Raw genomic sequence first — 27,354 nt, 5'->3', positions numbered from 1 at the left:
GGGAGAGAGTAGCCCTGTGCACCAGTAAGAAGCCAGGGGCTAGTGGCTGGGGAGCAGCTGTGTGGACACCAACCCAGCTGTCCTGCTCAACAGCCTGGAGTGTGCCCCTGTGGCAGAGCACCAGCTACACCCTCAGCTTGAGAGAGATTAATCCCTTTATTGAGAAGATGTGGGACTGCATCTAGGTACTGGTGGGGAAAATAAATAAATAAAATTTAAAAAAGGGTAGTCAGACTGAGAAACAGATTGTCCACAAAGGCTGTGGAGTGTTTATCCCTCAGGATACTCACAGCTCCACTGGACATTACTCCAAACAACTTTGTCTAATGGTCCTGCTTTGAGCGGGCTGTCAGACAACATAAATGCCTGTTACTCTGAGCTTTCTGCCTGTTATGCCCCTCAAGAAGCAAACAGCAAAATGGATCATCCTAATATGATGGGCTGCAACCTCCCATAGTGTAGTAATTACCCTGCAATCCATTAAGCTGCCCCAGGCTTGACAGAAGAGATCTAAGAGGAACATGCTTTGAGTGCTGACAACTCTACCTTAATGTGTCTGAGTTCCCCATCACTGGCTGAAATGAACAGGAGCCTTTTGTGCTTTGGGTGGTGTTGTCAATTCCATCACTTTCATGGGTTTTGTTTCTAAATCACTGTTTGTAGGTATTCATGTGGCAAAGCAGGAAAACAACCTTTGACTAAAGAGTTTTGGGTGTATATATGCTGTCTTTAAAATGCATAGTTCATATTCCTTTCGAGATCATGTAAAAAGCAATATCCTGAAAATACCTGTATTGGCAAGGTGGCAAGAGAAAGGAAAGGTAAAACTGTTCCTGAATGAGACAAGTTAATATGAAAGCATCAGACTTTATCTTAACTTGCTGTAGAAACTGAACTGTAGAGCTAAATGTCTAAAAAATGAGTTTTCAGTCCCTGAAGTATGTTATGTTCCCAGATATGCTCTTCAGGCTTTTGTATTTGGAAAATATTAATGTAAACTGAATTTTATGGAGATAACATATGGGGGAAGCATCTGTCAGAACATTTTTATATGATAAGAGAAGTAATGTTGTGTGAAGTTTTACATTCCAGTTGTTCGTAAAACAATAAATTTTAAGGAACAAAGGCATGTTTTGAGAATGTGGAATTCATGTTACGGGAGGTAGAGATAATCAGTAAGAAGGGTAGTGTACTACCCTTAGTATAAAACTAAAAACTTAAATTTGGTCTTGAATTTTGGGCTTATCTGTTCCTCTTAAACAGACTTTGCTGGAATACGCAGAGAAGTGGAAAACATCAGAAGACCCTCTGCCTCTGTTGGAGGTGTATACGGTGGCTATCCGAAGTTATGTTAAAGCACGACCTTATCTTACCTCTGAGTGTGAAAATGTAGCCTTTGTGCTTGAACGTTTAGCACTGTGAGTATGTTTTTCAGTTACTAAAACCAACCTGTGTGGTATTAGCTTTTCACTGCCTAAATGCTTTCCCAATCCAGTTCACAATCTATAGAAATTCTAAATAAGTTGGGAAGCACTTTATTTTCTCATGATAAATGCAGTATTCCTGTTAGTTGGAAATGGAGCAGTCCTGAGAAGGACTGTTCTGATGAAGGACAAGCCAACATCCCTGGCTCGAAACACTTTACTACTATTGATCTGCAGGCATTCTGAAAGTGCATCAATTTACACACAGTGTTACAGAACTGAACTTCAATGACAAATCCTTTATTATTTAGTAGTAGGAGTAGTGGGTTTTAGAGAGTTTGCTTTTACAGGCTCTGCAAGAGTATCCATGACACCTTTCCTTTAGATGTTTAGACAAACCAGATTTTTATGGCTTTGGCATTTCAAACAAATAACTGTTTGAATACTAGAATTAAGCCTTGTAGATTACACATTTAAAAAGAAAAAAATGGTGTCAAATAATATTCCTATTTGCTTTCCAGAAGCTGTATTGAACTTCTACTGTGTCTGCCTCATGACTTACCTGAAAATAAATGGAAAGAATTTCAGGCTTTTATACAGGTGAGTTTGCTTCATAACATGAAGACTTAATATCTTTGAAGAATGGTTTGGAAATGTAGGAATATTAAGTATATAGCATGTATGTAGACTTGTTTCCTGGTGGATGATAAAGATCAAGCCCTTCAGCTGGAAGTTCTGTGTACTCTGCAGTAATTGCTGTCAGCCGTATCACTTATACTATCATAGTTCATGTAGCAGCTTTGGAGAAAAAAAAAAGTTTATATACTTGAAAGGAAGCTCATGTTTTAAAAGGTATTTGTCAATTAACAGTGTTAGAAATGAAATAATATCATGTAAATAACTCTTAACAATTTATGGTTGTACGTTTGAGATTTATTATGAGTGAAAGATCTATGACTACTGCAGGATTATTAGATCTCCCACAGGGCACTAGCAGATTAAGTATTAGAGCTCTGCTTTAAAGGAGGGTGTTGAAACAAGTTCTGCTCCTCAGTATTTATCAGAAATATGTAGTGGGATGTCCTGCCTACAGTTTAGGGTGGGAAGTGGAAGTTAGGGAGGAGGAAGGAACACAGTTATCCCAGGATTCTTAGCCTAAATAACACAGGAAGATGCAAAGTTGATTTTTAGAGTGAATTTTGATTAGCAACTGCCTGATGTAAATCAGTTCTGAAGAAGTCTGTTTTGTGCAAGGAGTTTTCAGAAGCATTCAGAGCAGGTGGAGGAATAAAGGAAAAGTAACAAGAAGAGAGATGAGCCCTTCTTTTGTTTTGTAGAATGAGTCTTAGTTGGACATTGCTATTCAGGTCACAGATTTTTCAAGGTATTTAATTTGCTCCCAAGCATACCTCTGTTTTCATAATCTATCCTAACATCTGTAAGCGGTAGAAACCATTTTAATGGATTTAAAACTCCAGCCTGCCTTCATCATATTTCTACAGAACTGTGCAGTGAGGTGTTACAGCTTAAAGCTTTTACCTTTACAAAAATACTTTTCAGTGTCTCCAGTACATAAAAATTGAGCTGCTGAAGAGTCAGAAATGAGTTCAGGCAGCTGGTTCCAGGCTAATATGTGGACTAGAGAATTTGCTCATCTCTTTGTAGAAGGGAAGCCTATTTCAAAATCTAGTTTCAGAAATTTAAGAAATAACCCTATTCTATCTCAAGGAAATTTTGGAACACTCAAATCTTTTCCATTTCTCTGCCTAAATCTGAGGTGACAGGCAGAAGTAAATCCCATGCAGGCTGAATATTAAGATTGTTTTGTTATACATTTAACACTGTATCTGGTAAAGTTTGGGGTTTTTTGACATAAGTTATAAAGTAGTAAAAAGGACACATTTTCTTAGCAATACTTTGTTTTGTAAAATACATCCTTCAGGTGGCTCATAAAAACTTGATGGAAAATGGCAGCCAGGAACTGCATATTTTAACTACGCTTACACAAGAGAAGGGAGTGTGGAAGAATCCAGTGTTGTGTGGTATTCTTTCCCAGGAACAGTTGGATCCAGATAAAGGTACAATTTAAAACAATGACTGGGATAAAATATGCCTCATTTTTATAATATATTGAAATATTACTAAGATATATGGGAGTGTTTTATTGAATATAGTTTGTAATAATTCATAAGCTCTATAAATAAATACTCTTGTAACATTATCTGAATTATGAAGACACTATGTTCCTAGGAGTATACAAATAATTTAATGTTGGTATTTTGCATGAAATGTGATCATAGCTGCAGATCTTGTGCTGTTTTCTTTATAAGCCATGTGAAGGAAGATTACATACATTACAATGTAGTAGTTTCAGTACTGGTAGGCAAAAATTACTTGGCATAAAACAAAAAATTAAAAATGTATTTTTTTCAAATGAGTATGGCATTTACTCAGTTATGAAATGCAAAGAGGGCCATTACTGAAGATTCATTTAGACCAGAGCTCTGAGAATGGCGAGCAGCAGTTGCATAGGGAAGAGCATTTGATCAGCAAAGGCATACAATGATATTTTCCTGATGTATTATTTCCAGCTAATGGTTTGCAGTTCAGAAATGGTATCCTTGTGTTAAGAAGTTCTAGGTGATTTTTTTTGAGTCTTTGCCTAATTGGTTTTAGCATCTGTATAAACCATCAGAAATAAGCATCTGCAGCAGAGTTACACAGTTCTCACATCAAGTAAAGTGGTTCCTCTTACTGTCTGCCTCCTTTTAGTCTGATGCCTGTTTGTTTCATGTGGTATTTTCTGTTTATTGAAAAAGTGAACTACTCTTGCATCTTCTAATGAATGTATCATTTCAGCTAGATACAATTTGTTACTCTGCTGTCATACCCCCTCTTCTCTCTTTTGTAGTCTTTATTCTGTAGCATCTTCTAGCTTTACTGTCCCATTCCTCATATGGAAGACCAAAGGTTTATTCAGCAGTCAACTTGTAGATGCACTGATTCTCCAGTTCATTCTGCATTTCTTTAGTAATATTTGCTAGTATTAGTCTTGTTTCTTGTCTGAGCATTGAATCAATGTGGTTTTTTTAAACTGTGTGGTTTATTCCTGATTTCTCTCTTGAGAAGTGTACCTGTTTCAGTGTTAGCATTTTCTCCTAATGCACAGCCTTTTTTTGTATGTAGGAGTGCATTTTTGCCCCATGAAAATCACTTTTATATTTTAATCTGTGTTTTGGAGTACAGTCTGCTTCAGCCTTTTATGGTTGGCATGTTTTTACTATCCTGCTTTTATCAGCATGTTTTGTCTCCTTCTCTATCCCCCTTTTCCAAATATTTGTAAAAATGAGGGACAGCCGTGGGTCCTGGTACAGATCCTCAGGGAACCCACTGGGAGCTTGTTTGTGGTTTTTTTTGTTTAACTGATAATTTATCCATGTAAGAATCTTCTTTTTACTACCAAGGTATCCTCTGGGGTTTTGAGAGACTTATTTAGATGCCTTTAGGAAATTAATAGATCACCTTTATTCATATTTAAACTCTCTCAGACAAGTCCAGTAAATGTATAATGTGATTTTTTTTAAAAATTTTTTTTAACAGAAGGTGTGCTTACTCTTCCATGAGATTTGCATTTTGCCAGTTCTTTTCATAGTTTATAGTGCTTCTGATACAGGCATTAGATTGGTGTGCAGTTCTCAGAGTCCTCCAGAGTACTCTCTTGTTAGCTTTGTATCAATCACCAGCTAGTCCTCTTAACAGCAAGGTACTTGAAGAGAGAGGCTTAATTAACAGTTAACTTGCCTTATTTGAACTTTTATAAGAACTCATGAATCTTGCTTTGACTGTTTGCTTTATCAGTGTTTTCTTGTGAAGTTTTTTACAGACATTTCAGGATTGCTTTTACTCCAGAACGTTGTTTACTCAAGCCTCCGACTGACTCACTTGACTCCTATTACAGTTATTACCTGTCTTGATGGCAGAAAATGCAAATTAACAAAGTAGCGCAAGATTACATGTAACCATGAAACATCATCAAAAGTAGGAGCTACTCCTTTTGCAAAGTGGGGAAGGCAAGCACCAGTGCAGATGATACTAAGGAGTAGGGGAATTCTCAAGCCACCCATCAGCTTCTTGACCGCTGGTCATTGATACGAGTCAGTTCTGTTCATGTCCATTAGGATCAAGGTGTTTGGTACTTACAAGTTTGGTTTACTTTTTTATATTCAGAAGCTTTGTTTGCCTCCCCCTCCAGGTAGCAATGGCAATGTGCAAACCATTTTTTATATCTGCAGTACCAGTGATTTTTGTGATTTTGAGACTCAGTGATCCCAGATACAAGATTAACTCACTTTCAAGGAATTGCTTTCTTGTGAATGTCACTGGGATGGGTGCTAACCCTAAGCTGTAGTTGTCCAGGGCACTTGTGTGGAAGACAAGCAGATGCTGGGCTGCTGAAGAATTTTCTTCGTCTCAAGAAGTATTAAATCTTGCTGGCTTACTTTTCCAAGAGGGCCACACCTTCATCTTTTTAAGTGAAGATGAGCAATCTTTTGAACAAAAGAAGAGTTGTTAGTGGTTTCAAGGTATTTTCTTATTGCAGCCTCATTCTGTTCAGCTGCAGGCTCCAGGCTGGTAGATTAGGTGATGTTTCCAGCCTGGAGATTGTCAGTCAGCCTTTCATAATTTTCAATTTTATATCATCATCTCATCCATTCAGCCAACACAAACTATTTGGTTGGGGGTGGGTTGCCATCCCGTGGATATGTTTGGAGTTTTTTCCCCCTTATATCAGTGGCAAGACTGTCATACCCATATTTTTTTTTACTCAGCTGACAAGCTGTTCTCTCGCTACTGGCAGCTTCTGTAGTACTGCATTGTTTTGTGTAATCTTCGTGATAATTTGAAGGACATTTTAGTAATACCAAAACTCCATTGCCCAGAGAACTGTCTTTCTTGTCTGTAATTCAGCACTCCCACTGGCTACCACTTACCTTTTTTTAGTGGACAGCTGTCTCAGCATTCTTCAATCTTAACTGCAGTATAACAGTCTTAGGAATATTTGTACGCTTTGATTACAGGATTCTGGTTTGTTCTTAATGTTGCCTTTACCATTTGCTATTTCAGAAGTATTTTAAGTAGTCAGCTTGTTACACTGGAGTGTTAATCATTTGGCAGATTTGATCAATTGGGTCTTTGACTAATGTTTAGTATAAACATTTTATCTGTTGGAGATGAAACAACTTGTTGAGACGAGGTGGTTTTTTGTAATAGCATCCTCTTAAGCTTTTGTTGCCTTTATTTTTTAATTTTTTTTCATTGTTTGTTTAATTTTATTTCAGTATTGGTAGTCTCAACTATGACGCATTCAGAATAATTATAACCTATTCAGAATCTTTGACATAATGGGATATCTGCAGAACTTTAGGTCACTGATTATCTATTCCTGAAGGTCAGTTTGTCTCTTTGCGTCTCCTGTAGGAAGCACAACTAGGTTTGTTTCATCTCAGAGACACATCATTTTCAATTGCTCAGTTTTCAGATTGTACAAACTCGGGACACAGTGTAAGGGACAAGTTCATTTTTTCTAACCACACAGTGCAGCTGGTTTGCTCTGATTACAGTCAAGCAAATGCAGGCTTGTCTGTACCAGACTCTATTCTCTTACTCCCCTAGTTTTGAGAATGGATTGTTGCATGGGTTCCACCTAAGCATGATCAGGAAGTACTTACTTCCTGGGATATTAGAGAGACTGTTCTCTAAGTGCCATATCATTAAGTAACTGCCTCACTCCTGACTGCGTTGGCCACAGCTCAGTTTTCTGGTGAATGTGTGTCTGGAAGGATCATGGACTTAGGAGCTCAAAAAAGTAGAGGATGGATACCCAATTGTTTGAAGCACTGATGAGAACAGACTGTCTGTCACTAGTTTCTTTGATGCCGATGTGTATTATTGCATTACTACAAGATGTTCATACAGTACTGTGATTTAAAATAGTAAGATCTGTCTTGAGCTGTGCTGCAGGAAGTGCACATATTCAGTAGATACAGGTTTGTGTGTGTGTGTGCATATGTGAATTTTTTTTCACCTGCTTGAGTGACAAACATTGGCATTGCCCTGGATTTTTAGCCCATCTCTGACCATGAATGTTGGGAAGCCTGGCTTGAGGTGACCAGATTCTGTGCAACAGATGCCACGGAATAAAAGAGACTCTCTTCTTGGGAACTGCAGTAACACTGATAACCTGCAAGTGGAACATAAGCATTATCATTTGGAGCTGTGCATGTTCCCACAATGCTAATCTGCTTTGTATGGGGAACCAACTTGGAAATGGGAATTTGGATTCCTGATGAGCTGAAGGATATATATATATTTTATTTTTTTTTTCTTATTCTTGACTGATGACTCCAAAGATAGTTTATTTGCTGAAACTAAATTATCAGCAAGGTCTTTTGGATGTCATTCATTCATGGGCCTCCTAAGTGGACATCTGGAGTTGATAGCACTACTCTTGGATGCCATCTGAGAGACCTCCTGAGATAAAATCCTTTTGAGTTTCCTGAATCTGTTTGGTATTGTGTCATGAATCAATCTACACTCATTTGAAGAATGCTCAGGCGATCTTCAACTCCCTCTGAGCAGTTCAGTGCTGGAAAGAGAGATCCTTCCTGCAGTTCTGCATATCTTGTTGTTTCTTGCTTCTGTCCCTTGGCTGTGTCTTTACCCAACAGGACACACAATAATTATGCAACTAGGCCAGCAACTTCTTAATTCAAATTCTGTTTCCTCAGTAGTGTTATCTCTTAAAAGTGTACTCAGGAGCTGTAAGCCACTTTTTTGTTAATGTGATTTTCCTTTCTTTTTCCACTTAAACCAGTCTCTTGTATCTTTAAAGAATGTCTGTCGAACTTTGAATTTTGTGCATGTAGCATCAGGGACATTTTAGACTTAAGAAATCACCCAGAATTTATGTGATCGCATTGGGCCATGAGGATAGCAAAGTACCCATCTTCTCAAATAATACTTCAGATATCCCTTATGAGCACATTGGTAGCATTCTTAGCCATGGAGCACAACTCAGGCAGTTTCCATTGATCTCAAACAGTGAAAACAGTCTCAGTACCAAAGTAGAAAAATCTGGAAAGATATCCTAGATGTGGAAAAAACAATTTTAAAATTCTCATCCTTTATGTGGATTAAAGTCAAGATGGCAGTGTCAGCTGTGATCACTGACTAGTTTGAAAGTAAATGGTTCACCTGCTTTAGCACTTGACCACTGTTTTCATATTGCTGTTTAGACCTGCAGCTACTTCAGGTTTCAGCTGCATGGCTAGTTTATTTTCTTGAGATTCCATATGATGAGCAAGAAGCACTTCTATTCGGAGAGAGGAATTTTCCCTGTTTCTCTGCTTCATTGATTCATTAGGGTAGGAGACCTTAGTTCAGATAGTCTTAATTCTTCAAATTTTAGTGGGTCTTTTGTTTTACTGGCTTTCTCCTGAACTACCAGACAGCTGAATTTGAGATCAGGACTGATTTTAGGATTGAAGCTGATCGGGATTCATGACAACCAGAATTTGTTTCTTGAAATTGTGTAGCTAATCTGGTCAGCCTTATTTTTTTGTGTGCCAAAGACTGAAAGTGGAAGTGTGCCTAAGAGGTTTGGTTTATGTGATAGCCTATGCAATGGTAGAACACTCTAGCACTGCACTTTGACCATCGGTTTCTGTCATTGTGACTTGTGCTCTCATGAACATATTTTTCCATCCTTAAGGTTGTCATTTTCTTGTAGTGCTGATGAAGTCCTTCAAAGCTGTCATTGGTGTCTCCTACACTGGCACTGAGGGTGAGTGGAGGAACTGTCTTGAGGAAAAGGATCTGAGATAACTCTACAAAAAGCCAGGCAGCTGCTGCTGCTTTTTTGTCTGGTTCTGATTATCCTTAGAGATTCAAACCTGCATGTCAGTAATTAAGTTACTGAATTTTTCTTAAGTTCAACTGTACCAGACAACTTCTGAAGTATTTCCCACTGAAGAGAGGTTCAAGGATACAGCCATCACTGTTCAGAGATTATCAAGGCAGGTAACAGGCAGGTTAGAATGTAGCCAGCATGGAACTGTTTCCAGTAATCAGGGCATCTGCTGCCAGAAATCGCATGATACCAGCAGCCTCACTTTAAAAAAAAGTGCTTGCATCCTTGCATTCAAAGCAGCCACTTGGAACTTCTTTTACCCTTTCACCAGACAATATACCACCGTAGAAGCATCCAGGATTGGTACTGCATTCAGCAGAATTGTGCTAAGATGTTGTTTGCATGAAGGATTCTGAGACCCAGCTCCAGGTAACTATGAAAGTATCGAGTACAGTTCAGATTTGCCTACAGTGTGAACGGACATGTGGACTAACACTTGAAGATGACTAAAGAGGTTACTGACTGGTAACTGAAGTTCTTTGAGATGGATAGTCCACATGTACATTCACCTTGTGCTTTCCTGCTTCTTGGCCAGAGCCAGGTTGAGAAGAAATAAAAGTCTGTGGCAGATTAATCTGTACCTCCCCAAGAATTGGCGAAGAGTAGAGTTAGTAGGATTATGAGTGCTTTCAGTAAGGCAAAAATTCTTTGCTTTGTGCTGTCCAAGTCCTCCAGCCAGCCAAAACGTGACATACATGTGGACTGTCCACCATAGAGAACTTACTACTGCAGAACTATGCTTGCAGCTTATTAATGCTCTTGTGTGCTACTAATCTACAGATTATCTTTTTTCTTTTTAAATGTATGTATGATATAAGCATTACCTCTAATAAAAGTTCATAGTAGTTCTTGTGGACTTGGCATGCAATCGTGTAGTATGACCTGAGACTCTGGATTTAAGGGAATAACAGGGAAGCTGTGTCTAAAAGGTTAGATTTCAGCATCTCCAAGTATGTTTGCCAAAGTTAGTATATTGTAGTACCATCTGTCATATGTCATCTGCTCATCTTTTTGCTCTCATGTTAGTTCTGTAGTTCTATATGAATTCTGCACATGCCTTGCACAAACCTAAGTTGTTGAATTTTAAGGAATGGTGGAGCATTGCACAAGAAAACCTTTCAGTAGTTCTTAGAATAATCATGCTATTGATACAGTGTATTATTCTTGTTAAGTACTTCGGGTTTTGTTCTTGTAGAGTTTAACTGACTTGTACTGAAAAAGCAATGTGCCTCAGAGCATTTTTATGACGTTATATTTGTTATGGTAAACTAACAATTTGTCTACAATAACTTTTGAAATAGACATTGCACTATGAAATATATTTGTAAAACATTAAACCACCATAGACTTGCTCATGCAACCTCAGCGCCATTTTTGTCTTAAAATGTCCTACGTAGTCCAGTTATGAAATAAATATAATTAAAACTGTGTTTTGAGTGAGCTTTTGAATGTTAACTGTAATGATTATAATCACTCAGGTTAGAATAAAGGCTTAAGAGCTAATATGTAACTGTAACCCTGAGATTTTCTAGTGGCTCATTGAGAAGATAACAGAAAAGGTTCTGTTGCTTATACAAGGTAGGCTGGCTGAACAGTAAACACTAAAGGAGTGGGATTATTGAGGACTAGCAAATGGAACACAGTCTCTAGAATATTAAATGCAGTAATTATAATAATAAATCAGAGTGAAACATCTTGGGTTACCAATATAGCTGAAAGTCTAAGGTCTTACCGTATCTTATTACAGAAATAAGGCAAAATGTTCCAGTGTTGTTCCAGGCAGACAATCTGGGAGTAAAAGTAGTGGGTGAAAGGATTAGTGGTACCAGGTAGGAGGAAGAGCAAGGCTAAAACTATTGAATGTAATTAATTGCTGGGTCATTTGTGGGTTGACAAGAGTATGAGCTTTTTGTATAAGGCATTGGTAATGACATTAAAGAAACATTATTGTGCTGCTTAAAAGGTAAATGTCCTCTAATAATCACAAAAATTGTTTCCATCTACCAATCATCTATTAGTGTGTTCTAGTTTTCATTTTTTCCTACATGAACAAAAATCTGGTCATATCTTCATCCACATGGAGAGAGGAAGAAAGAGCTCTTACTTGACTGAATATTCTTACACATCAGTGAGCTGTGGCCGACCATTTGTAATAGTGCATAAGGATCCTGAACAAATACCTAATAAGTTGGCTGAAATGATAATTCAACCATAAATCTGAAAATGCATGAAGGATAATGATGGGGTCTAACAGGCCTGATTTCTGCAAAAGGCAGTATTTTCTGCCTTAACATTCTGTGCACTAAAATGAGAAAAAAGGAAAAAGTTGACCTCATTTTGTTAGCAAGATGGGCTTTTAGTAATATCCTGTATAAGCAACTAGAGGAAAGAGAACTCATGAGATAAAGCGCAAGACAGTCGTGAATCAAAAACTAGCTGGGATGGGAGGAAGAAAAGAGTAAAAGGAGTGATGCTTTTTTTCTTCAGTAAACTTCATGTTTGCTGTACTAATACTCCAAATACTAGACAGATGATAATTGATTTTACAGATGCTGAAATTTCTTATTTCATAAAGAACAGGACTTTGAAAGTCAAGAAAATATAAATTAGGTCAATGTGTAACATGATTCCAGTAAAAGTCAAGGCAAGTGAGGAATATAATGAATGCTTCTACCAAGATGTGTCAGAAACTGAGCACTGCAAATGCCCAGAAGGTTTCAGGAAGGGGTGATGAAAATAGCCAAATCCTAGAAAAAATCTCATTTAGAGGGGATCAAGATTCTGCCCTAACACTGACTACTGTGAATCTGCTGTTTTTCATGAAAAAATAAAAACAAAAGGGAAAAAAACCAACAACAACAAACAAAACAAAAAAAAAGCACCAGAAAATTCAGTTGATTTAAAAGATGAGGAAATGTGTCATGAAATTAGGATGTCAGTACTTGAAAACCAAAAGATTTTTCATACAGTTTGTAACTACCATGTGGAAACAGTTGTTGCAGGGATGGGTTGATGTCAAAATGATTAATCAGTTGTGTCTCTGTCTATCTGGTCTTAGTAACTGCATTTAAGTATTTTGGAGGTACTGCTAAAACCTGTGCTTCAAAGCTGAAGTAATTTTGATCTTGAAGATCTGGGTGAGACCTGAGATGTGTATGTATAAGAGTAGGAACATTAACCTGTGCTCCCCTTTTTTGTAACATTCTTACACCTTTGACTGCGGCATCTGGGGTTGGGTTGTTAGCAGTCAGTAGAACTGTGGCAGCAGCCAAATGAAATGCAGCCAGTCCTGTGTCTTTGGTTTCTAAACTATAGACAGTCAAATGTATACAAGACAAGCCTCTTTTGTAGGAAACTTCTGTGGCTGAAAAACTTTTAAAGGTGTTTGACTGCCTTGTAGAGAGGGATAATACAAAATATACAGCACCAGCACAAAGAATTGCAGATGTTCTACACTTGTCACACTTACCCTTCTGTAGCAAAGTCTTTAAAAGGCAACTGTTGGCAAAGATGCAGCACAAACACACAAAGAAGGATGTGATAATAGCAGCTTCGTGTTATTTGTCTTACTGTAGAGTTAAATGGTATCTAAATATTTTAATACTTACATACTTTCTAAATGTTTTGTGTGCAGCTGTTTTGCCAAAAATTACAATGAATCAAAACCTGCAAGCAGATAAAAGGTCTGTAGCAGAGGATCCTTACAATAAACAAGCACAGAAACTCGGACACTTTTTATAATTTATGCTTTGTACCTTTTTTGATTTGTATAAATTTTAGGGGTTAGCCATGAGTAAGTAAATGCTCTCTTGATAATTCCTGCTTTGAAATGTGTATGTAATATTTTGGCTTGTTTTTCTTTGAAGTGAATGAATTTCTAGTGTTTGAAGGCCCCATCCTGCTGGATATGCGCATTAAGCACCTCATGAAAACAAAGCAATTAACACAAGCTACTGCCCTGGCAAAACTGTGCTCTGACCATCCAGAAATCAGTGCAAAAGGCAATTTCAAGCAAACCTACCTGGTCTGCCTTTGTTCAGGATCACCAAATGAAAAGCTAATGGAAGAAGTAAGTAAAAAAAATACTAACTTTAATAATAATAAAACCCTCTAATCATAGGCTGTTTTTTCTGTAGAAGAGGGACTTTTTAAAAAATGCAATCTCAATTTTTTTTATTTAATTTTTTCTTTTAAGGTCTTTTCACACTAACTAGTAATGACTCAATTAAAACCCTTGTGGAAGTGTAATATTAGGTCATTAGTAGGCATTTTCTGGCTCTGCCACAACTTCATGTTTAATTTTGCTTGGAGTATTTTAAATCTGTGCCTCGGATCCTGTTAATAAGGTGAAGATAATGGTTTTATCACTCTTAATATTTTAACTATAGCTTTTTGTGTATTAGATAGTACAGAGATGTAACTGTCAGTGCAGAGGTTAAATGTAACCTTGTTCTGACCCAAATGCCTCAGTGATATTGAAGATAAAACCAGCTATTTGATTCAGTTTGCCTATAAAATCCTTCTTATTTAAATGCAAAAGTCAAAAAGAAGACAGCTTTGCATTTCTGTATTCTTTCAGGTGACATCTTAATTTTTTTCCACACCCTAAAGTTGTATCTGAGCCTTTTTCCTTCTTTGAGGAAAACTACCTGCTGTTTTCTTATCTGTCTGCAGCTTTCTGCTGTCTCTGTCATCTCTTTATGTTAATAAGTATCGAGCACATTTAAATTTATCTTAAAGGCATTAAAACAATGCAGTAATTAGAGTTGGAAAAGTTTCCTGCTCCAGATGGAGACTAAGTTCTAAGATGACAGCTCCTTACTGGACTTCTGATGCCGAGTAGGATTGGATCAGTCCTACCCTCCCAGTTCTGGCTGCTGTAGGCCCTGCCAAAGCAGGCTCAGGAGGAGCTGTGACAGGGCTGTGCAATCTCATGCTTGTTTGCTGAAGACTCTCAACAGAACTTGGAATTTGGGACCTTGCAAACATACTTCCTTCATTACTCAGCCCCACCACCCTCCCAAAGCAAAACGGGCTTGGTCAGTGAATTAACAGGGAGTTCTGTGGACAAAAGGAACGGGATAGCCTTGTTTCTTAGGGTGTTGTAACATACCAATACGTTCTGACTGGGTTATCACAGAGAGCCTAATTCTAGTATTTCCAAACCTTGAGTTGCCTAGCTTTGCAGCTTCAGCTGCAGCACAGTTTGCAGTATGACTAGCCATTCTGGAAAGTTCCTGTATTACTGAGAGAGGGCAGATATGCTATTAACATGTAAAGGTGGATTCCTGAACTGAGGAGGATAGTCACTTTGTAGTGTGAGAACAGTAAGAAAGTGGAGGGGGGGAAAAAAGGTAAATGGTGAGGAAGTGCAGCTTACATTTTTGTGGTATGGAAAATTGGGTATCCATTCAGAAGAGGCAGAAAAGTATAATTTGAGTTCAATTTCAGCTTGGATTAATCTAATATTTTGCTTTAAAATCATAAAAAATTCAGATCTGCAGTAAGTGAAATGCTAGACTGGCAAAGTTGATGGCTGGACCTGTACAGACCTTTGCTGAAAGGTGGGCCCCTTAGGAGCTCTGAGAGTCTGGAAAAACACTTCAGTTTCCCATTTTCTTCCCTAAGCTTTTAACTGATGGCCCCCATCTGAGATGGGGCACTGAGCAAAGAAGACCTTCAGTCAAAATTGGTGGTACAGTTTTGTTAACCCATCCTCTCTGAGGTCTTCACAAATGTATTTTTCTTTTCAAGATGACTTTAAGGCTATTAAACCACAAATGATGTTGCATTGAAGGGTTGTTATAAGTATATTGATGAAGTGTCAGTTTAGAGGCAAAAATGAGTTTGCTGTGTTTTTTGAAATTGTAGTTTGATTTCTGAACCAAATACCTGGATACCATGGTGCCCAACCAAGCTCTGTTGCCACTTTATCCAAAGTTTGGGCGCTCATTTCTTGCTTTCCTGTGATTTCTCAAGAGAGACTACCAGAGTGCTCTTGCAATGATGAAGCTATTCTTCAGCTGCCAGTGTCAAAGAATAAATACCAGCATGTCCTGCCAGATGCACTAGTAAACGTAATCAAATCTCAGTCTTCTGAGAATCACATTAGGCAGTAGTTACAAGTGCACTGATTCAGCACCGGTACAGCTGCCCAGTACCACTGGGTAACTGTTTTTTCCTTCAGTTTGCTGCAAAGATAAGTGCTTCCATTGTTGCTTGAACAACTAGGCTACATTGCAGAAACTGTCATGTTCTTCTAGAAGATAATTCAATTGGCCTGCTTATTCCTGTACAGCTTCCCTTCTCTTTTTATCTTTGATTTATTTTTTTTTAATACTGGAACATTAATGTTTAAATTCTGATTCATTAATCACTCTGATATTGTATTAAGGCAGAAGTGATATCAGTACCAGGTTTGGGTTTTTTGTGTTAGGCCTCAATTTAAAGTTGTAAATCTGCTTATTACAATTATAATGGAATATCGTATAAAATATTAATATATGTAATATATAGGAATAATGCTGTATGTTAATTTTTTATGTGACTGGTACAGTAGATACAAATAAGTCTAATGTCTGTGCAGCAAGCTTTTATTCACTTTAATAAAACAGTTTTTCTGGTGGCATCTGTTTTGGCACTATCTAGAAATGCACTGATTTGCTCTCAAGCTTATTTCTATCTGACAGAGTTAAATATTCACTAAGTTCTAAATTACTGCCTTTTTCCAAAGGATCAGATTACTGTGTCTGAAAATGAAACCATTTCCTTAGTCTTAACCCTGTGTTCTTTCCTCCTTTCTAGATTGCAGAAGTAGATTGCAAAGATGCTCTAGAAATGATCTGTAACCTAGAATCTGATGGAGATGAAAAAAGTGCTCTAATTTTATGCGCAGCATTTTTATCTCGCCAGTTGCAGCAAGGAGAGATGTACTGTGCCTGGTGAGTTCGAATATTGTTTTCTCTCTAGCTGAACAAAAATCATTTTGGGGAAGATAGAGCTGATACGTGAGCCATAAGTTAACTTTCATTAGCTGATAAAAATCGATGAGCTAAACAGGAAGGAGATAAGGCTCTTGGAAAGCTAAAAAAGAAAAGGGAAAAAAAAATATTACAGGATTAGCTTCCATAATAGGAATTTGAAGGCTGTATGTATGATGAGGCACTTACAGATACCAGTAGCTGGTTAATAATTTTTCTTGACAACAATCTTACACTGTAGAAATAAGGAATTTAATATCTGCAGGCAGCTAGTCAGCATTATGTCAACATTTAGTTGCATAAGTACTGTTCCCATCTTTCTTTATTTTGTATCACAGTATTTCTTTCTCTCACAAACTTCTAGAAAAGAAAGAACTCTTTACTCCTATAACCAAAATAATAAGGTAAATAGAGATACTTACTGTTTAGGGCCTGCTTTCATTAATGTGGGAAGAAACAACTGGTTTTTGTTGGCAGATACTTGAGCTGTTAAGGTCTGAATTTCCAACTGCTAGCAGTTTGGTGGTACTTACAAACCCGTACGATTCCTGAAGGATTTGCTTGCTTTGTGCATCTCCTTTGTATATGCAACAGCAGGACAACATCTGCTAATGCAGGATTTTGCTTTAACAGATTCTGCTAAAGTTTTGGGGGTTACGCCATTCCACAAGGTACTAAACACTCTTGGCTATTTGCACCTAAGGAGGGATGAACTAGTGAGTTAATGTAGATACCGTAACACTTTTTGGCTTTGGGGGCTAATTTCTCACTAAATCACAGCAGGGTTCAGTTCTTAAAGCAAAGCAGCTCAAGAAAAAATTTATCTACCACAGAGAAAAGCCATCCTCCTATAGCTGTTGGTAATTACTCAGAATTCAGAAGTGTAAAATTGCAGTCTGTGAAGTGAAGAGTAAACTACTTTGCAATACTTTTTTGCAAGACCACATCATGAGTCTGTAAATTGTATAGCATAGATTGTGATAATTACGGTTATTTTCTAATCTGTCCTTCTGGAATTGAGTCATTGTAATAATTTTGCAAATTAGATACTAACAATGTGGGTATGTTAATAAAAGCTTTTCTCTGTAAGATAGGGTGTGAAAAAATTCATATTTTTTCATTTCCCAAGGACAAAATAGAAGCTGTTCTCAACTTTGCATTTCTTGTGATCAGATTAGTGGTTGCTTTGCTGGCCCTGAAATATTGTTCTCTTGTTCTAGGGAACTGACTCTTTTCTGGAGTAAACTGCAGCAAAGAGTAGAGCCTTCTATTCAAGTTTATCTAGAGAGATGTCGACAACTTTCTGTGTTAACTAAGACTGTTTATCACATTTTCTTCCTGATTAAAGTAATTAATTCAGAGGTAAGGATACTCCTGAAAGAATATTTTTGGCACTTTTAATGGAACTGTTATCAGGAAAGTTTATGAAAGCTGCTAAGACATCCTGTCTCTTTGTGTAGCATCAGCTTTGGGGCAACCCTAACTGGTTTTAGGAAAGGCTGTAAAAGGCCGTAGCAACTTTTTCTACAGGTAAACCATAAGCTGATTCATTTTGAATCATTAAAACTTCTTTGTTCTTTTGGGGAAAATAACCAACCAAACAATTATGGGGGATAAACAGAAGAGCTGGATGCCACAACTGAGATGAAGGGAAAACAAGAGGTGAAGTTATAGCCTTCTGTTGTCCATGTCTTCTAAATGAGGTATTTTCTGTTAGTAGGTCCTTACATTCCTCTCTGTTGTTTAACATATTTCCAATACTACAGAAAATGGAGAGGAAAAGCTTCTGAGGAGAGGCAATTAAGGCTTCTATATTAAATTACAGAAAGTTTTTAAAATAAAAAACAAAAACCAAAAAACCCTTTTGAATTGTCACTAAGGATGCAGTTAGCTTTGATAAATGAAACACTTGCCTTTTCTGGACTTAGACCCAATGTTGTATTAAAACCTCTGTTTATCTAGCTCGGCTAACCTTGTAATCTCATTTTCCTAGTTTCCTCTCAGTAGTAGTTGCACTATTTAATGTTCATAGCTAAACTGGGCTCTTCCAAAAGCTTTTAGTTGGGGGATTTCTGCAACTCTGTATATTAATTGTAAGAATAAAAATTCCTTTTTTCCATTTGCAGTGTTCTGGTATGGCTAATCATGGGCTTCTAATCTTAAAGACAGGTTTTTTTCCAAAGATCTGAACTGAGTTGGAATTAGAGAGTGGAAGAAAAATAACTTTCACAGAGAGCTGTGATACTAAGATCTGTTTGCTCTGTGCCATACTCATTTTTCTCTGGTGAGCTGTGGATCATTTAATTGATGGCAGAAATTGGAGACCATGTGGGTTGCAGATTTGTGCGTTCATAAATTTGCTGGACTTTATTCTCATGTACACCACAGCCTCTCTGTGCATCCTTGGCAGCATAAAGGGACTCTGAAGTGATCGTAAATGTAACTTATATTGCCTGAGGGTACAAATGAGAAAAGACCACGTGACCTTTGGAACACTTAAATGATGGAGCATTTAAATGCATTCCAACTTTAAGTTGGAATTAAGCCATGTGTTCAGGTTAGTTGATTCTTAAGACGATTTTAAAAATAAACCTTTATACAGTAAGTGACTTCCAAATTTTAGATCCTTTTTGAAGATCACATGCTTCTCTTAGTTTAGCTGTAGCACTCCATACCATTTGAATTCTACCCAGCTTTAACTTACAGCACCATCAAAGCTCATCTCAAATACTGTTACATAACTGGCTGGCTTTATTTCAGGGAAAAGGCTCAATATTATTAACTGAACACCTCTAGCATGCAGTCCTAAAGTCCTCAAACTAGATAGAACATATAATAAATTTGTTTTAATTGTATCTAAACTTCCACATTTTCTTAGTAGCGTGAAGACAAATTATGCAACTTAAGGGATGGCATCTAATGATAAACCACTATATTTCTGAAAGTAAAATATATTATTATAAATCCAGGTGCATTTTTTCTGACACTTCAGGTTGAATGAAGATATTTTATATTTACAAATATAGAGGGTTATAATAAAGCTGTCTTACTAAAATTACTCTTGCTTTCCAGATCGATAGTGCTGGACTTGCAACCTGCATTGAGCTGTGTGTGAAAGCCTTGCGCTTGGAATCCAGTGAAAATACAGATGTCAAGATATCTATTTGCAAGACTATCTCCTGCTTGCTTCCAGATGACTTGGAGGTTAAACGTGCTTGTCAGCTGAGTGAATTTCTTCTCGAACCCACCGTGGATGCATATTATGCTGTTGAAATGCTATATAATCAGCCTGACCAGAAGTATGATGAAGGGAATCTTCCAATACCAAATTCTTTACACTGTGAGCTGTTACTTGTACTGAAAACTCAGTGGCCTTTTGATCCAGAATTCTGGGACTGGAAAACTCTCAAGCGCCAGTGTCTGGCACTGATGGGAGAGGAGGCATCCATCGTGTCATCGATAGACGAACTCAATGACAGTGAAGTTTATGAGAAGGTTGAGGATTGCCAAGAAGAGAATAAAGAAGCTTCTGTGAATGGGCTTGCTGACACTTTTGATGAAGCTACAAGCCTTCTTACAGGTATTGGAGATGAAAAGCAGAAAAAGAGAGAAATTAAAAAACTCAGAGAGAGGGGCTTCATATCGGCAAGATTTAGGAACTGGCAAGCTTACATGCAGTATTGTGTTTTATGTGACAAAGAGTTCCTAGGTCACAGAATAGTTAGGCATGCACAAAAACATTATAAAGATGGCATTTACAGTTGCCCTATTTGTGCCCAAAATTTTAATTCTAAAGAAAACTTTGTTCCTCATGTAACTTTTCATGTTAAAAAATCCAGCAAAGAGAGGCTGGCGGCTATGAAGCCACTGAGAAGACTAGGGAGACCTCCTAAAATAGCAACTGCCAACGAGAACCAGAAGGCTGATTCCGTATCCAAACAGGAGCAGCGACCCATTAAGAAGAACAGTCTCTATTCAACAGACTTCATTGTCTTTAATGATAACGATGGCTCAGATGATGAAAACGATGACAAAGACAAACCTTACGTACCAGAGATAGTGCCAGTCCAAAAGCCCATACCTGTGAATGAATTCACCTGCCCTGTCACGTTTTGTAAAAAAGGCTTTAAATATTTTAAAAACCTAATAGCACATGCAAAGGGGCATAAAGACAATGAAGAAGCAAAACGTTTTCTTGAAATGCAAAGCAAAAAAGTGATTTGCCAGTACTGTAGGCGACATTTTGTAAGTGTTACTCACCTGAATGATCATTTACAAATGCACTGTGGCAGCAAGCCCTACATCTGCATCCAGATGGAGTGTAAGGCTGGTTTTAACAGTTATGCTGAGCTGCTGACACACAGGAAAGAGCATCAAGTCTTCAGGGCAAAGTGTATGTTTCCTAAGTGTGGCAGAGTGTTTTCTGAAGCCTATTTACTCTATGATCACGAAGCACAACACTATAACACCTACACCTGCAAAGTCACAGGCTGCGGAAAGGTGTACCGTTCTCAGAACGAGCTGGAAAAGCATGTTGATGATCACAACCAACAGCCTGAAAAAGTGGAGCAGCCTGAAAGCCAGACTAACCAGGCTGATCTCAGTCAACCTTCTAAAGCCAGTGAAAGTACCGATGGAGTTGCTGTTAAAGAAGAATTGACATCTCCTCTGGCTGACAGCCAGAGTCGTTTCACTGAAGGAGAAAATGTTATCTGGAATGAAATCAAAGCAGAACCAGTAGGGAATGAAAGTGTAAATGCATCAGTGAGCATACTGCAGCCAAGTGATTCCTTGCCTAATGCTGATTCAGAGCAGTCTCCTACGGATTCAGTGAAGGCAGAAGTGGCAATTTCAGCAGGCAGCGTTAAGGTGCCTGCTGTTAACCAGAAGATCCAAGATAACATTTTACAAAGAGCTACATCTGCTGCTACTGCCAGTAAAGTAGATACCACTAAACCTGGAGCCCAGCAGTTGTGCTCATCAGTTGACTCTTGTCTTCCAGTTTTCCAAGAGAGAAAGGAAGCAGACTGTCTCAGTCAGACTCAGAATACTCAAAATATTTCTGTGACCTCAGACACACTAAAACCAGAAGCACTGGAATCAAAAAGCTTAGAAAGACAAGTGAGCATTGTAAATCCATTCAGCATGCAGAATCAGGCAGGGTACCAGAACAGTGTACCCATTTCCAAACTTGAAATTGAAGACAGCATTAAGGCTGCAGCTAATCTATATAACCTGCCTTTAAAAACTTTAGAAAGTATTACATTTATTCCTTCGCAGCCTACTATAAACAGCTCTTTAGTTCCAGCTGTCTCACCAGCAGCCCCTATTCAGAAATTTAATTGTCAGGTTGAGGGGTGTACTCGAACGTACAACTCATCGCAGAGCATTGGCAAACATATGAAGGCAGCTCACCCTGACCAATATGCTGCTTTTAAAATGCAGCGTAAAAACAAGAAACCACGGAAATCCAGCAGCCTGCAACCCCTGCCAGGCGATGGGAAGGTTGTCTATCTCATGCCCTCACAAGTGGGCAGTCCCAGTGGTGCTGCTTTTACTGCACAGAACAAACCTAATTTGAATCCCACCTGTTCCAGTCAAGGGCAACATGTCTCAAGTACACTTTTTCCAACTCACCTAGAAAATTTGGCCAACCCTATGTTGCCTATAGTGGAAAGTGTCATGACTCCAAGTTTGCCTGCTCGTATTAAAAGTGAGCCTGAGAGTGCTTTATGTTCACAAACGGAAAGTCTGCCTGGTGCAACCTTACCTTCCCAGCTGGATGATCTGGCAAAAACAGTTATGCCTCTGAATATTGATGGTGGTTCAGATCCTTTTCTTCCTTTGCCTGCAGAAAATGGTCCACTGTCTCTCTTCCCATCATCAGCAGAGAATCCTCCAAATTCAGTCTTTTCACAACTGGAAAATAACACAAATAACTTTTCATCGCAACTAGAAGGAAACACTAGTTCCTCTTTCCCAAAAGAAGAAACTGTTGATCAAATATTTCCCTCACAACTGAGCAGTGAAAATAACTTCAATGAAACCAGTTCTCAACATCCAGCTTCAGAAAAGGTGAAAAAAGATCGTGTGCGGGGCCCAAATGGGAAAGAAAGGAAGCCAAAACATAACAAACGGGCCAAGTGGCCAGCAATAATTAGGGATGGCAAATTTATCTGTAGCAGGTGCTTCCGAGTTTTCACTAATCCTAGGTCACTTGGTGGTCACTTATCTAAGAGGTCTTACTGTAAGCCTCTGGAAGGGTCAGAAATTTCTCCAGAAGCTCTGCAGGCTAATGGACAGTCTTTGCTTGCCAGTATGATTCTTTCCTCAAATTCACTAAATTTGCAGCAACCCCAGGAGACTGCCTTCAATCCGGAGACGTGTTTTAAAGATCCAGCATTCCTCCAGTTACTTGCAGCTGAAAATCGTTCCACAGCACTACTACAGACTGTGTTTCCACGGGCCAGTGTGACTAACTTTAATACCGGTGGGAATGAGGAAGGAAATCAAATTATGAAACAAGCCCTGGAAAATGCAGGCATCCCAAGTACCTTCGATAGCACACAAGTACTTCCACGTGCAGTTACAACAAGTTGTGTCACTGGTACGACTCAGTTAACTGCAGCTGTTCTCCCCAACTCAACTGTGTCCCCTCTGCTTCAGACAGTGTGTAACCCCAGTACCCTGCTAACAGACCAAAACAGGACCCTCAATGCCAAAATCCCTCCAATAAACGAATGCAAGAGTTTGCCTGTTTTTGCAACTGAGGACTTAATGCTAAAGACTATTGAAAATGGCTTATGTCCTACCTCGTTTTCTAGTACTGTTGCAGCAGCGCACAACTTTCCAGGGAACGGTTCACGAGTTTCAGTTATAAGTAGTCCCAATAATTCAGGATCAAACAACTTGAACAAGAAGGGAACCAGTGCTTCCAAGAGGAAGAGAAAAACAACTACGCCCTTGCTTGACCCCAGTACACCACAGAAAGTAGCAGTAAATAATACAACAAATATGGGACTTGTAACCAAAAGCACTGAAGGAAACTTGCAAATACAGGGAAAAGATTTTCAGTCCAACTTGCTGGCAAGTCGTGACTCTCAAGCAGTGGTGGAGAATCTCACACAGAAACTCAGTAATGTTGACAATCAGTTACTCATGGCCAGTATCAAAGAGAACTTCAAGGCAGATCTTGAGACTCATACAGCGTTACCCCCCTTAACAGTAAAAACTGAAAACGGGGATTCCCAAATGATGGCTGTAAATTCCTGTGTGCAAGCAGATTTGGAGGAACAGATTTCAGAAGATAATGTTATGCAGAACTTTGAAAAAACCCTGGAAATAATTAAAACTGCTATGAATTCCCAGATACTTGAGGTGAAAGCTGAAATTCAGGATACTGTCACTGCTTTAGGACAGAACTCACAAGTAAATAACACACAGGGTTCTTTGGGAAATTCTGCACATGGTGTAAAATTGCTCACTCCCCCACAGTTTGCTGTGCACATGGGGAATGCCCCTGCTGCAAAGTGTAGCTCTGCTCCATCTGAGCCATCTCAAAAGGATGATATTCAAATGTTGGAAATTTTGGAGCGCTTGCAAAAACTGAAACTAGAAGATGATTCACCCGTTCAGGTCTCTGAGACTGTTGCCCAGTGTCCTCCAGCAGTTGTGTTAGCACCAGCAGTTCCTGTTGTACCAACAGAAAATAAACCGCTCATCCAAATGCCTTCAGAGGCCAGTAACATTCAGTTTAGTGATAAAGTTAATAAGCCTTTCGTGTGTCAGAATCCAGGCTGCAATTATAGTGCTATGACAAAAGACGCACTATTTAAACACTATGGCAAGGTTCATCAGTACACTGCAGAAATGATCCTAGAAATTAAGAAGCATCAGCTGAAGTTTGCCCCGTTCAAATGTGTTGTACCTACCTGTCCAAAAACATTCACAAGAAACTCAAATCTTCGAGCACACTGTCAGCTTGTGCATCATTTTACAACAGAGGAGATGGTAAAATTGAAAATTAAAAGGCCTTATGGCAGACGATCTCAAAATGAAACTGTAAACACAGCCCCACAACCTGTTGAAATAAAAACTTCACATACAGTAATAATAGAAAACAAACCTGCAGGTCCATTGGTCAGAGCAGTTCAGATAGATGAAGTTATAGAGCCTATCTTGGAGAAACTTCGGCCAGAAAATGTGTTTCGTGAAAGCCTGGAAAAGCCTCCCCAAGTAGTTTCTGTTCCGCTGGAGCAGCATGATGCAGCCTCTTTTGACAGTACAGAGGCAGAAGCCAAAGCACACAAGGTTAGGAAGGACAGGAAGGAAAAAGAGGAGAGAAAACGTAGGAAGTCTGTAACGAAATCTCTGGAGTTTCCCACTAGATACAGCCCTTACAGACCATACCGTTGTGTCCATCAGGGCTGCTTCGCAGCTTTTACGATACAACAAAACCTAATCCTTCATTACCAAGCTGTGCACAAATCAGACCTCCCTGCCGAAGTGGAGGAGGAGAATGAGCCAGGCAAAGAGCAACATGATGAGGTAGAAACCAAACCTGCTGTCAGAGAGTTCAGGTGTGAGGTGAGTGACTGCTCTCACATCTTCCAGGAAGTTACCAGCTTGATACAACATTATATGAAGCTCCATGACATGACCACAGAACAAATTGGAAACATGAAATCAGCTCCAGAGGTGGGAAGGTTTTCTTGTGATCAGTCTCAGTGTAAGTCTTCATTTACAGCTTATCTTAACTACATAGTACATCTTGAGGCAGATCATGGTGTTAAAATAAGACCAAACAAAATAGAAGATGACGGTGTCTTCAAGTGTGACTGTGAAGGCTGTGACCGTATTTATGCTACTAGGTCTAACCTCTTGAGGCATATTTTTAACAAACATAATGACAAGCATAAAGATCATCTAATACGACCCAGGAGACTGACACCAGGTCAGGAAAACATTTCAAGCAAAGCAAATCAGGAGAAACCATTGAAGTCCAAACAGAGAGGATTAAAAAACAGATCGGGAAAAGAAAGTAACAGGCTGTCAGTGAAAACAAAACAAAAGAAAAACTTGAACTTGGAAAACAAAAACTCAAAAGGAATTGAAGTTCAAGAAAATAAGGCTTATTTGCTGAAACGTGGCAAGCACATGTATTCGATAAAGGCCAGAAATGATGCCTTATCAGAATGTACAAGCAGGTTCCTAACTCAGTATCCATGTATGATAAAGGGATGTTCGTCCGTCGTTACCAGTGAAAGCAACATCATAAGGCATTATAAATGTCACAAGCTGTCCAAAGCATTTACTTCCCAACACAGAAACCTTCTTATTGTGTCTAAAAAGTTCTCTGTCACACAAGTAAAGGAAAGCTCTTGTGAGCAAGAGGAGGCTGAGAAAAAAAGTGATGTGAAAGAGCCCGAGCCAAGTTTGATAGTGAGCAATAATGATTCAAGCACATCTACATTACCACAAAAGGAAAGTGAAAAAGGTGAGAAGGATGAGGTGGATGAACTGACAGAACTATTTATTACTAAACTGATTAACGAGGATTGTTCAAGTGCTGAAAATCAAGCAAAAAACTCTTCCAGTGTAAATAGTGACTTGCAGGAGACCAACTCCTGCCCCTCAGAAAAGCAAAAATCAAACAACTTAAAAAGAGTAAGCAAAGAAAAAAATGTATTGCAGAGTAAGAGGAAGAAAGCCGAAAAGCCTGAGGAGGTACTGCCAGTTGATGGGAGCAGCGTACACAGGGAGGAAGAGACTGCTGTTGCCATTCAGACAGCCAAAGAGCAACCTGCAGCTTTTGACTGGAGCTCGTTTAAGCCAATGGGTTTTGAAGTGTCATTCCTCAAGTTCCTTGAAGAATCTGCTGTGAAGCAAAAGAAAAAGACTGAAAGAGACCACCATAGCAGCGGAACCAAAAAAGGATCCCATGCGAACGCACGAAAATCCAACGAGAAGACCTCTGTAGCAAGTAATAATGTCACTTGGTCATGTTCTGAAACTGAAATCCTTGTACCGTTTGACAACCCATCACGCCTTCCATGTTGTGATAATATAAAGATTGTTTTGGACAAGTCACTGAAAGACTGCAGTGAGCATGTGTTGAAACAACTCCAGAAAATGAAACCTGTCCTCGTTTTGAGAAAGTTCGAAGGACGTTGGGAGGATAATCCAGAGGTTAAAGCTGCAAAAGTAACTGTTGTGGGTACCAACCTAGGGGAGTCAAAATACTGAAAAGCTAGTGTGTTTATCCAGAAACTGTAATAGCATTTATTTTGAATAGGAAGCCATCAAGCATGCTAGTAACTGTGGAGCTCTTTTATTTTGAAGTGATTTAATCTAGCAAAAACATGACATAAGTCATGTAAATTTCTTATTTGTTTTTATCCCTATGGGACTTGAAGAACAGAGTAATTGCTTCAGTTTTGTAAATACTTGATCAAAACCTCAACTTTCTATCAGATTGTCCTTTCCATGAGCTAAATCTTTGTGAGTTGTCTGTGATTGGTATCTTTCACCAGGTCACCGCTCATGTCTAACAGTGCTCTTTATTTGTAGATACATCTTTTTTGTATATATTTATTATTGTAAATCATTTGCTGCCACCAGCAGTCTGTAAGTCTAAACTATTAAATGACACATTTATATTCGGAATTTTAATTTGTAACTAAGTGAACAAGTTTTTAAACCTGTCCTTTAGTCATTTTAAATTAAGAACTTTTGAACTAAAACTAACTAAGTCTGCCATATCCAGTTTCTTTTGTGTAAAGCACTTATTTACTCAAGAGGAGCTGGATAAGATCACATTTCATAGGTTAAATGTACTGACACACTTTCATTTTTTTTAAAGTTTAACATCCAGTATCTATGGATGATACTCGTATGTAGTTAACTCATAAATATAATGAGCTTTCTTATAGCTACATTTTTCATTGCTTTTAATTGGATACAAAGCATTTATGATTCCATA

General features: G+C 38.5%; 1 protein-coding gene across 1 annotated transcript; it reads left to right on the top strand.

Annotated features, from left to right (window-relative positions):
• Nucleotides 1-1,269: 1,269 nt before the first annotated feature.
• ZNF292 (zinc finger protein 292) lies at nucleotides 1,270-27,035 on the top strand. Its single transcript, XM_010000519.1, has 7 exons — nucleotides 1,270-1,418; nucleotides 1,946-2,024; nucleotides 3,367-3,502; nucleotides 13,260-13,462; nucleotides 16,198-16,334; nucleotides 17,594-17,735; nucleotides 19,446-27,035. The coding sequence occupies exons 3-7, from the start codon at nucleotides 3,385-3,387 to the stop codon at nucleotides 26,616-26,618; spliced, it is 7,773 nt and encodes a 2,590-aa protein (XP_009998821.1). The 5' UTR covers nucleotides 1,270-1,418; nucleotides 1,946-2,024; nucleotides 3,367-3,384; the 3' UTR covers nucleotides 26,619-27,035.
• Nucleotides 27,036-27,354: the final 319 nt, after the last annotated feature.

Source organism: Chaetura pelagica, unplaced genomic scaffold (genome assembly GCF_000747805.2).
Source record: "Chaetura pelagica isolate M959 unplaced genomic scaffold, ChaPel_1.0 scaffold174, whole genome shotgun sequence".
Lineage (NCBI taxonomy): Eukaryota > Metazoa > Chordata > Aves > Apodiformes > Apodidae > Chaetura > Chaetura pelagica.
This window is presented reverse-complemented; position numbering and strand designations above follow the sequence as displayed.

Excerpts from the sequence above, each read along its gene's own strand:
- ZNF292 (XM_010000519.1), top strand. The coding sequence starts at position 3,385 with ATGGAAAATGGCAGCCAGGAACTGCATATTTTAACTACGCTTACACAA. Across the intron at positions 13,463-16,197 it reads ATGAAAAGCTAATGGAAGAA|ATTGCAGAAGTAGATTGCAA; the intron begins GTAAGTAAAAAA and ends CCTCCTTTCTAG. Across the intron at positions 16,335-17,593 it reads GGAGAGATGTACTGTGCCTG|GGAACTGACTCTTTTCTGGA; the intron begins GTGAGTTCGAAT and ends CTCTTGTTCTAG.